The sequence below is a fragment of the Oryx dammah genome, unplaced genomic scaffold, assembly GCF_014754425.2.
Source record: "Oryx dammah isolate SB20612 unplaced genomic scaffold, SCBI_Odam_1.1 HiC_scaffold_15, whole genome shotgun sequence".
Classification (NCBI taxonomy): Eukaryota; Metazoa; Chordata; class Mammalia; order Artiodactyla; family Bovidae; genus Oryx; species Oryx dammah.
The window spans coordinates 40293496-40304520 of record NW_024070199.1 but is presented as its reverse complement, the minus strand read 5'-3'; the positions used below and the strand labels follow the sequence as shown (position 1 = coordinate 40304520).

Here is an 11025-nt window from a genome sequence, read left to right as displayed (position 1 = left end):
GGGTCACATCCTACCCGATTCCGTTTATAGGACATTCTCAAAATGCAAAATACAGTAATGGAGAGCAGATCAGTGAGTTGCTGGGGGTTAAGGGAGGGGGTCGGAGAAGGAAATGGCACACCACTCCAGTACTCTTGCCTGGAAAATCCCATGGACGGAGGAGCCTGGTAGGCTGCAGCCCATGGGGTCGCTAAGAGTCGGATATGACTGAGCAACTTCACTTTCACTTTTCACTTTCATTCGTTGGAGAAGGAAATGGCAACCTACTCCAGTGTTCTTGCCTGGAGAATCCCAGGGATGCGGGAGCCTGGTGGGCTGCCGTCTCTGGGGTCGCACAGAGTCGGACATGACTGAAGTGACTTAGCAGCAGCAGCAGCAGCAAGGGAGGGGGTGGAGAAGGTATGATTACCCAGAAGTGACACCAAGGAATTTTTTGGAATGATGGGAGTTATATATCCTGATTGTATTGGTGGTCATCAGGAAAGTCAATGTTACATGTTAATTAAAACGTAAAATAAAAAGTATGGATAACCACTAGAAGTATATAAAATGGAATTCCTAACTTCCAAATTAGCTTAAGAAAAAAATGGGAGGGTGATAAATGAGACTTCATCAATCCAATAGTAAGTATGAAAGCTGAAAATATAAGGACAAAATAGCAATAGTAAGTAGAAAACACAAATAAGATCATACAAATAATACCAAATATACCAGGAATCACAGTTGTGGACCTGTGACCAGGCACATGGTCATCTCACAGAGAACACTTCCAGCCTCCCTTGTAGACAGTGTGGCCATATAACTGAGTATTTGCCAATGAGACGTGAGAGCAAATAGCGTGTGCCAATCCCAGGCCTGGGCTTACGACATCAGGGGGGCCTTGTCGGTATTCTCTATTTGCCTTCTCAGTGGTTGAAATCTAGATTCAGTGGTGACCATGCTTCAGCCATGCAGGTGATGCTGACGCTCTGGGGTTGGTGGGATGATCCAGAAGGTCAACAGGGAGCAGAGTTACCCACTGACCTGAACCATTTTCTGTTTATGTGAGAAGGAAATAAATATCTCAATTTTTAAAGATGCTGTACTTTGGGGTACCTCTGTTAGGCTTCATTTGGAGTATCTACCTCCTTTTAGAGGCCCCTGAATGACGGCAGAGCCAAATCCCAGGCTCTCAGAAGAGGAAGCTGCAGAGTTTCCGGAGACTTCACATCCTTGTGCCCACCTTCTGCTGTGGGGCCCAAAGCACCTGCAGACTCAGGCTCCTGGTTCCAGAGGTGAGCCAGGCTGGACATTGTGCAGACACTTTTAACAAGGGGAGGAGAGTGGGGTCAGCTGGTGGGGCCCTCAGTATAGGCAGGTCCTCTTCTCTGGCTGGGCCCTCTGGCTCCCTTCTCAGTAGTGGACACAGTAGAGCTGGACGCTACCATTGATTCGCAGCTCCCGTAGCTGCTCCAGGACCTGCTGGCCCAGGCTGGTGGCCCCCACGCCCTGCCCGTTGAGCGCCAGCTTCAGGCCTCCCTCCTGGCACAGGAGCAGCACCTGGTACAGAAGGGCATGGGGTGCTGCAGGCTTCCAGATCCTCCCTTGCCTGCCTGATGCCCCACCCAGTGGCTTCTCCTTCCATCAAAGGACACAAGGAATGGACCCATGGGGCACCCAGTAGAGAAAAAGACAGGATGACGGAGGGGCCCAGGTTGTCATCAGCCCTTCCACAAGGATCTGCCCAGGACATGGCCTCTGTTTCACCATCTGTAACAGGGGTTGCTTCCCCTGGAGAAGTGGTCTCAACCTCAGCTGCACATTGGAGTCATTAGCAGGGCTTTTAAATAATGCTGAGGCCAGGGCCCACTTTGATTAATTAAATTGGTGTTTCAGGGTGTGAGATCAGCCCCACTGATTTCCTCTCTTCTAGTGGCTCTGGCTCCACAAACCGTACCCCCTCTCCTCGGATGTACCCCCACTCTCCCGGATGGGACTGCAGTTCTGCGCTCAACCCCAGAGGGACCAGGGATCTGGGCTCTGACCCACCTCGAAGAATCGCTGGGGATAGAAGAGGAAGGGGGCCAAGATCAGCTTCTTCCGGCCCCAGCGGGAGACCCAGGCCAGAGTTCTGTCTGCAAAGGACGCCCTGAGCATCACTGGAACATGGGCGGCCTCGTCTCGCAGACTGAGCGTGAAACTGTGGGAAGGGGTCGGAGAAGGTGCTTGTGGGCTTGCTAAGTAAACACCAGGTGCTGTGCTAAGCAGAGAAGGCGATGGTAGCCCACTCCAGTACTCTTGCCTGGACAATCCCGTGGACGGAGGAACCTGGTAGGCTGCAGTCCATGGGGTTGCTAAGATTCGGACATGACTGAGCGACTTCACTTTCACTTTTCACTTTCATGCATTGGAGAAGGAAATGGCAACCCACTCCAATGTTCTTGCCTGGAGAACCCCAGGGGTGGGGGAGCCTGGTGGGCTGCTGTCTGTGGGGTCGCACAGAGTCGGACATGACTGACGTGACTTAGCAGTAGCAGCAGCTGTGCTAAGCCTTGAGGTCGGTGGCCCAGGGCTGACCTAACCTAAAGAAATGTTCTGGCTGGTCCCCAGTATTGTTCAACTTTAAAGTATTACCATTTTCGAAAACTGAGAAAGTTTTCGAAACTTTCGCCTTCTTTTTTAAAAAAAATTCAGAAGATCTGGCATCAGAAGACCTATAGAAATATTCTTTCCACTTCACCACATTCTCAACCTGGTGCCTCACTGTTTACATGACCTGCCTGGCCTCTGAGGACATGTGAATTCATGGCCCTTGAGAGAGAACAGTAAAATGATCTGTGTGTCAACTACTAATAACCATGTGACTCTGAGCTAAGATCTGGCTTCCTGTCTCCAAGTTTGGGAAGGAGCGGGGGTTCTTTTGTTCACTGGAAACTTTTTCATCTTCCCTGTTCAGGTGGGATTATCTTTCTCCTTCTTTTCCGATGGGGGAACTCAGAGCTCAGAGGGGTGGAGTGGCTTGCCCAAGACCGCAGTTTATAAAAGGCAAAACCAGGAATCCAACCCAGTCGTGCCTGGCTTTTGAGGCCCATGCTGCCGAGGGCTGTGCTGCAAGCCTGTCTAGAATTCAGAGACCTGATCAAGAGCGTGCAGGGCAAGGGTTTAGTCAGGTCAGTGACTTAAAAAAGAAGAATAAAACAGAAGGGGATAGGCCAGGGAAAATATATGGCATTTTCCTTACTCCCCTGCTCCTCCACCACATTTGTGGACCACTTGCTATATGCCTGGCATAATCCCTAAAGCTGGACTATTTTTACCCCCTTTTACAGACAAGGAAACTAAGGCACAGAAAGGAAAGGTCACTGCTGTGAAGCTGCTCAGATTTGAAGTGTCCTCAACAGAAGTCAAGGGCTTCCCAGGTGGCGCTAGTGGTAAAGAACCCACCTGCCAATGCAGCAGACATGAGATTTGGGTTTGATCCCTGGGTCGGGAAGATCCCCTGGAGAAAGAAATGATGACCCACTCCAGTATTACTGCCTGGAGAATTCCATGAACAGAGAAGCCTGGCAGGCTACAGTCCATAGAGTCGCACAGAATCGGACACACCTGAAGTGACTTAGCACGCACGCGTGCAACAGAAGTGAAACCCAGGAAATCGGGTCCAGAAACGTCATGAGATCCAGTGCAGTTCCGGAAAGAAGGAGAGAAGGAAGGATGATGAGGAAGAAGGAAAGAAAAGAAAGATACTTGTCTTACTGGAGCCTGCATATTGGAGGAATGGAGTGGTAGCGCCCCCTGTGGGAGAAGTCAGGCAGCATCCATTTGACTAGAGTTCCTCTAAGTCCCCACCTCCCAGCGCGGGACCTCCTTTCTGGGCTCCCCTGGCGGGTGTTTCCTAAACCAGGGCACTGTGGGAGATCAGGTCCTCTCATCTGTTTGCGACTTCTCAAGGTGTACACTTTTATTCTCTAGTTTTTATTTATTTGGCTGAGAGGTATGAGGGAATCTTAGTTTCCTGACCAGAGAGCAAACCTGTGCCCCTTCACTGGAAGCGCAGAGTCCTAACCACTGGGCTGCCGTGGAAGTCCCAGCCTGTGTCTTTAAAGGGCCTTTCCCGAGGCTGCATGTGGGACCTGGGGGGAGAGGCTGGCCGGCCTGACCACACGTCCAGGCAGGGAAGACACTCCCAGAACTGGAGCTGCTGGTGCCACAGAGCCACCTGAGCCCTGGAACCAATCCCAGGTCAGACTTTCACAGGCTCTGTGACCTTGGGCAACTTACGTCTGCTCTCTGCTCCTCTGTCTCCTCACCGGGAAGGTGGGGACTAAGCAGTAGTGCTGGAGATTGAAGAGGTGATGCTTCTAAAGCTTGTGGCTGGCACAGAGATGCGTCCTGTCCCCCACTCCCACCCCCAATTCTGCATACTTACTCCTTTGGCTCCGGTAAGACCAGTCCCCGCACTATGATGACCTGTCCAGGCCAGAGACCCTGGGGAAGGGCATGCGAGCAGGGCACCTCCTGAAGGAACACAGGAGATGACTGAGAGGCGAGGGTGGGGGGGATCTCACAGAGGGGGTTGGGGAGGGCTACTGCCCCGAGAAGCTGCTTCCTGGGCTGTCCTTAGGGGCCAGGGAGCCCCAAGGCAGGTAACTCTGCCTCTGCGCCTGCATCCAGGAGGAAACAGCTCTGCTCACTTATTATACACCTACTGCAGGCCGGCCTCCTGTACTCTGCTCTCCCTGACCTCCCCATCTCTTCGCTTGCTCCCCTGTGCTGTGAGCCCCTAACGCTGTGCTCCAAATGGTAATGGCTCATTCCTTGGTCTGCCTCCCCACCAGCCTGTAAACAGCTGGAGAGGTGGAGCTGATATGTACCTCCACCCTACAGCCCGGTGCTGGGCCTAGCAGGGATGACTATCAGAAAATTGTGTGCTGATTAAATGGAGAATAGGTAAAATGAAGCTGGAGCTTCAGCCTGAAGTTGCCCGTTCACCCACAACTTGCAATTCAAGGGGAAATCCTGGTGCTGGGGGCCATTTCCCGCCAGGTGGGGGCGCCCTCCCAGCCCTGATAGAGCAGGTGAGGGACTGTCCCTCCACCAGACGCAGGAGCAGAGGTCACTCACCAGCTCCGGGCTCCTCAGCAGGAAGGGCTGTCAAGGAAAGAAAGAGGGCACATGGAGGCCACGTGGTGCTTGCTCAATGAAAGGGATCCTTAAAAGTTGGGGATACCAGGGGTTTGCTTCTCTCAGAGATAATACAGGAAAATGATTGGCCCTCCAGTGGGGCCCTCTTGAATTCAGGTGGACACTGGCTCTGGAATAATGGGGAAGAACTGGATGGAGAGTCTGTCATTCATTCACTGTGTGACCCTGGCTGAGTCCCTGGGTCTCATCTCCCTTCTGCCCTGCAGGCCAACTTGCTAACTTGCAGGGGTGCTGAAGCTCCATCTGAGATGGATCTTGTAGAAAGGCTGGGCCCTGCCCACTCCAGGAAGTCAGCGCACCCCATCCGTCCTCCCTAGCTGGCCCTGGCACCAGGGAGAGGCAAATCCAGGCTCCGATGGACTGAGGCAGGGCCAGCTGTAACCATGGTGACTGTGCAGTGAGGGAGGGGGCAGCTGGGCCTTGTGCAATATGAGCAGCAGTCCAGCGAGTGGCAGGTCCCGCTGGGGTCAGAGGGTGGGGTACTGGCTCAGCTGGGATGGCTGGGACAGCAAAGGCTAACCCAGCTCCCAAGACTCACGTGTCCAAGCGGATACTCGCTGCCACCCTCCGCAAATGGCTGTTGGGAGAGAGAAAAAGCAACAGGCAGGGTTCAGGACCGCTGCAAGTCTAGAGCTTTATTGATTTGCCTCCTGCCTGCCCTGCTGTGCTTGGGAAAGAGGGCAGAGGCCGGCTGTGGCCTTGGTAGCTCCTCCTCTCCCCAGAAGCCTTGTCAGGGCTTCTTAAACCTGGCATTTCGATCAAGCTGATTCCTGGGCCCTACCTCTGACTTACTAAATCAGAATCTCTGGTGGTGGGTCCCAGAAATCTGCACTTTTAAATCAGCTCCTCAGCTGGGAATGATACAGCCAGTGCTATGTTTGGGTCCCACAGCTCCAAGACTCCAAGTCATTTGCCTTCTGGCCACTGGTCCACATTGACCAGACCCCACTCCCAGGAGAGCTCAGCTGGCAGCTCAGTTGGTAAAGAATCTGCCTGCAATGCAAGGGACCCTGGTTTGATTCCTGGGTTGGGAAGATCCCCTGGAGAAGGGATAGGCTATCCATTCCAGTATTCATGGGCTTCCCTGGTGGCTCAGATGGTAAAGAATCTGCCTGCAATGTGGAAGACCTGGGTTTGATTCCTGGGCTGGGATGATCCCTTGGATAAAGGAACAGTTTCCCACTCCAGTATTCTTGCCTGGAGAATTCCATGGGCCGAACAGCCTGGCAGGCTACAGTCCATGGGGTTGCAAACAGTCAGACATAACTGAGTGAATTTCACTTTCACGTCCAGGATAGACTTCTGCCCCAGGCTCTTGGGCCCCTCTTCTGCGGTCACCTCGTCCCTCACCCCCGCCATGTCCAACACCTGGATGGATGCCCTCCACCTTGGCTATAATTGGTGTCAGGACTTGTCTGGGATGGAAGGGGGTCCCAGGCTTGTCCAGGCATCAGGGGAAGTCAGAGGCTGCTGCCACCCAGGCGTTGGCCCCAGAGGAACTTACGTTGATGTTCAGGAATCCAACAGCCATCACCGAGATGTTGCCAAATACGCCCAGGGTGTCTACCCGAGACAGTGGGAGCCGGTAGCGGTAGTGGAGGAAGTGCTGTCCATTTACACTCACCTGGAGAGACAGACGCGGCTGAGACCATACTGACGTGCCAGACGTCCATTGAGTCTCTTACTGGAATTTTCCTCTTTTAACTTCACACCAACTCTAGGAGGCAAGTATGTTTTACAGACAGGTGCCCAAGGCTTGGGGGAACTTTAGTAGCCTCCCCGAGGTTGTGGACCTGGCAGGCAGAGCACGTTCAATGCCCCGCCTGGCCCCTGACACACCACACTGGCCCCCTTTAGCCTCTCAGCTGACCTGCCAGCAGCTGCAGCAGCCCTCCGCCTGCCCCATCCACAGGTGAGGAGCCTCAGGGGCTCTGGGACCACTGTCCCTCTCTGCAGTGCTGGCTGGCACCAGCTCCCTCTGCCCTGGAGAAGTCTGAAGATCCTTCTGGCAGGAGTTCGCATCAGCAGTGAAAGCCCTGAGGCCAGTTTCTCTCTCCCTTCCCTCCCCACTCTTCTGTGTGATGGGGAGAATGACAGTTCCTTCCTCATGGGTTGTTGTGAGGAGTCAGTGAGCTGAGAACAGCGCTCAGCATCTGCAGCGCTCTCTAGACATCCCCTGTGACAGCGGCAGCACCAGGGCGTCTGCTGAATACCGCCATGTGTGCCGGGCCCGGTGAGCCCAGAGCAGCTTGGAACCGGGCTTGGCAGCTCCTTGGTCCTCTGAGTACTGGACTCTGTGCTCCATCCCTCCAAATACCCCTTAACACAGTGACAAGGGGAATGGCTGAAGGAAAGGGAAGCAGAAGGACACGAGTTCTAGACTCCGTGATGTCCCCTCCCGTGCGTGCTGAGTCGCTTCAGTCGTGTCTGACTCTTTGCAACCCTATGGACTGCAGCCCTCCAGGCTCCTGTCTATGGAATTCTCCAGGCAAGAATACTGGAGTGGGTTGCCGTGTCCTCCAGGGGATTTTCCCGACCCAGGGGTCGTCTCTTGCATCTCCTGCGTTGGCAGGCAGGTTCTTTACCATGAACGCCACCTGGGAAGCCCTGGTGTCCCCTCCTGCTCACCTTCATCTCCTCATTTCCAAAGAGAAAGAGGATGAGGAAGCTGGCCCCTCTCTGCAGGGCCACTTGGGGCCACCGGGCCTCAACTTGCCAGCGCCCACGGTATAGGGTGTTGCAGATGACGTGAGGTTTGGTGGTGTGGAAGCGAGGGTTGAAGTGGATGGCGATATCTGGCCGGGGGTGCAGGCTGCAGCCGCACTGGAAGTCCACCTGGAACCTGGGCGGGGAAGGTGAGGCTCTCAAAGGGCACCTCTGGTCGGAGACTCCCAGAGACCCTGAAGGCAGAGAGGAAGCCCCGTGCAGCATTCCCCTTACCTGCTTGCATTTAGAGGGACCGCTCCCTGGAGCATGACCATCTTGCCTGCTCTCAAGCCACCAAAAATTGTTGTGACATAAGGAATTACCTGAACAAAGAAGAAACTCATCCATACCAAGTTGGAGATAGGGCCTAGGGACCCCTGTGTTGGGGGTGGGATGGGGAGGGAAGAAGAGCAAGATAACTGTCCCACCCCAAACAGAAAAAGTCTTGATGGGGAAAAATAAGTTTTCTCTGAAATGTTCTCTTTCATTTCCTCTCCTTTCTTGGACCTTCACAACACCCAGGCCACACTGCACGGGGGAATCCAGATTCAGCTCCACTGCCCCCTTGGAACACCAGCCCAGCCCTCCTCTCAGCTTCTAGGGCACAGTAGTGACCCCACTGAGGTTTACAGTCCCCTGGCTGCCACCCTGGCCTCCAGCAGCCTGGTGTCCAGGCTCCCCGAGGACTGCTTATAGGCCAGAGCCTGGGAACTGGGAGGCAGAGGGATGGACGAGCTGGGATCTGAGCACAGATCCTGGCATGGATGCCTGATAGTGACGCAGTCTACCTTCTCAGCTCGCCTTTCCCCCTGGTATTCCTAAAAGACGACACACACTTTTACTGCTTCTGGCCCTTTCTGGGACGGTTTCCTCAGCCCTCCCTCCCACCTTGTGAAATCTGACTTGACTTCCCAGGCTCTGATTGCTTCTCCAAGGGTCATCCACTTTGGTGTCTGAATTATCCCTTCCCTCACTGTGCTCTCTGCTGCCATGGCTAGTTAGGCCCTTGGCTGACTGGCTTAGACGGAGCCCTATGGCTGGGAGGCACAAGCCCCTCAAAGCCAAAGTCCTGTCTTTAGCTTCTACAGGCTCAGTGCCTGGCCTGGCACAGAGTGGGCTCTAAAGGGGTGTCTGCAGAATAAACGTGAACTTGCCCAGGTACACACTGGGCAGCGTCACAGGCTGGGCTCTTACCCAGTGTTCTCCAACTCGCGACAGCTTTCAGAAGCCCAAACTGCCGAGACGAGCTGACAGCTCTGTCCTCCAGGTGGGAGCTTACAGCTTGCAAAGCAAGGGGCCCCTCTAACCTGGGGAGGATCGGGAGGCCCCGGCTATCGGAGCGCCCACAGCTTAGCTGGGCTCAGCATGCCAGTCCCTCCCACTTCCCAAGCTCTGGGCTTGGCCTGTAATTAACTGAGCTGAAGCTGTTCTCCTGAGAGGAGAGGACCAAGTAAAGAGAAAGTGATAATTAGTGCTCATTAGTGGGAGGGTGGGTCTCCTGGGAGTTTGATCTTCTATAATGCACTGTCAGGCTTCAGGAAATCTGCAGGGCACTGGGCCAAAGGAGGAGTCCAGGAAACCTGACTGACTGGGAGCTTCTGACCCGACTCCCAGGCTGGAGATGAGACTGCCCTTCCTAAGTGATCAGGGTCCCCCAGCGAAACTATGCACTCCACCACCCGCCCCCACCCCGCCCCCAGGCCCTCTTAGCCACCCACTGTGGAACAGGACTGTCTTCAGGCTCTACTGCTTTTAAAATGCAATCACCCCATGAGCTCATTGACAAGCAAGTGGGAATGAGCTGTCAGTCACTCTAAGCTCCGGAGGGCCTTCCAAGAGCCATGGGGAGGGGCTGGGGAAACCGGGTCCATGACTCAGGGCCTCTCCAGCCCCCTGCGAACCTGGGAGACCGGGCCCAGCTGAAAGGGGGAGCCCTGAGACCCAGGAGGTTCCAGACCTGAGCGGCTGCTCACCGGGTGGAAGACTGGCGGCTGCAGGATGAAAGTGTCAGGAAGCGGGTCCAGTTTCTCTCCAGGTGACATGAGGGTGGGGTGGGGTGCCTGGGGCAGCTCTCCCAGCTGTCAGTCTCACCTGCACCGGGCAGGGGCCGCTGTCTACCCCCAGTGCCTCACCCTAGCTCCAGCCCCACCAGCTGGATTGGGTGTCAGCAGAAGTCCAGGTCGAGGGGTGCGAAGCCTGCAGTAACTAACCTCAGGGTTTGAAGCACGCAGTCTGTTGCAGAGGGAAGCCAGAAGCTGGTTCCTTTGAGGCCAGCAGGGGGTTGTGGTTTCCGGGGCAGCAGCCGGAACCCTCCAGGGATCAGAGGCAGAGTTGGTGGTACATGTGGGCAGGTCCCAGGAGAAGCTCTGCCCCCAACTTCCTGGACACCAATGGGGGGCTTCCCCTTCCCTCCCCACAAAAGGTTTCTACCTCTCTCCCTCCTTTTCTGCCGCTTTCCCCACTCTTCTCCTTTTGGCAAGTTTTATAGTCCTTTGGGGCTCCATTTCAGCAATGCTGGAAATGCCAGGGCCCAGCTGGGTCACAAGGAAGTGGGATGGGGAGAGGTAAGAACAGGCGGGGTGAGAGGAGACCCTCTTTGGCCCAGAAAAGGCAAGTGAGCAGAGGGGAGCACACAACTACACCAAAGGAGACCTGGGTTCTTGCTCGGCCTCTGCTATAATGTGCTGTTCCCCAGGACAAGTCACTTACCCTCCCTGCGGCTCCTTTTGATTGTTTACATATAGAAAAGGTGATCACAGTAGCCTGTTTTCTGTTTTGAAGAGAGCTCTGTATCCGGGAGTGGGTCTAGATTTCTGTGTGTGTGTGTGTGTGTTTTTTTTTTTTTTTTTTAAGCTACCCTATTCTCCTTTGGTGGAGAAGGAAATAGCAGCCCACTCCAGCATTTTTGCCTGGAGAATCCCATGAACAGAGGAGCCTGGTGGGCTACAGTCCATGGGGTTGCAAAGTCAAACACGACTTAGCAACTGAACAACAACAAATGATCCTTGGGACTGGAACCATTCCAGTTCTGGTTCAGATTCCAATAAGCCTTTTCCTTTAAGAAGCAGCAAAACCTCTCAACTTTATCCTGAGTTGGGAAGCCCCAGGAACTGATCACCGTGTCGACTTGGCAGC

General features: G+C 54.4%; 1 protein-coding gene across 2 annotated transcripts; it reads right to left on the bottom strand.

Moving 5' to 3' along the window:
- Positions 1 to 439: 439 nt before the first annotated feature.
- Positions 440 to 10186, bottom strand: LGALS12 (galectin 12). 2 transcript variants are annotated; one of them, XM_040256092.1, is made up of 9 exons: positions 9864 to 10186; positions 8125 to 8213; positions 7813 to 8026; positions 6689 to 6808; positions 5723 to 5761; positions 5104 to 5130; positions 4409 to 4497; positions 2029 to 2179; positions 440 to 1539 (listed from the first exon to the last, which is right to left on the bottom strand). In XM_040256092.1, exons 1-9 carry the CDS (start codon positions 9930 to 9932, stop codon positions 1393 to 1395), a joined length of 945 nt encoding a protein of 314 aa, XP_040112026.1. In that variant the 5' UTR covers positions 9933 to 10186; the 3' UTR covers positions 440 to 1392. The 2 variants fall into 2 exon arrangements, with proteins under 2 accessions (XP_040112026.1, XP_040112025.1); XM_040256091.1 differs by lacking the exon at positions 9864 to 10186 and having other exon boundaries at positions 8125 to 9533.
- Positions 10187 to 11025: the final 839 nt, after the last annotated feature.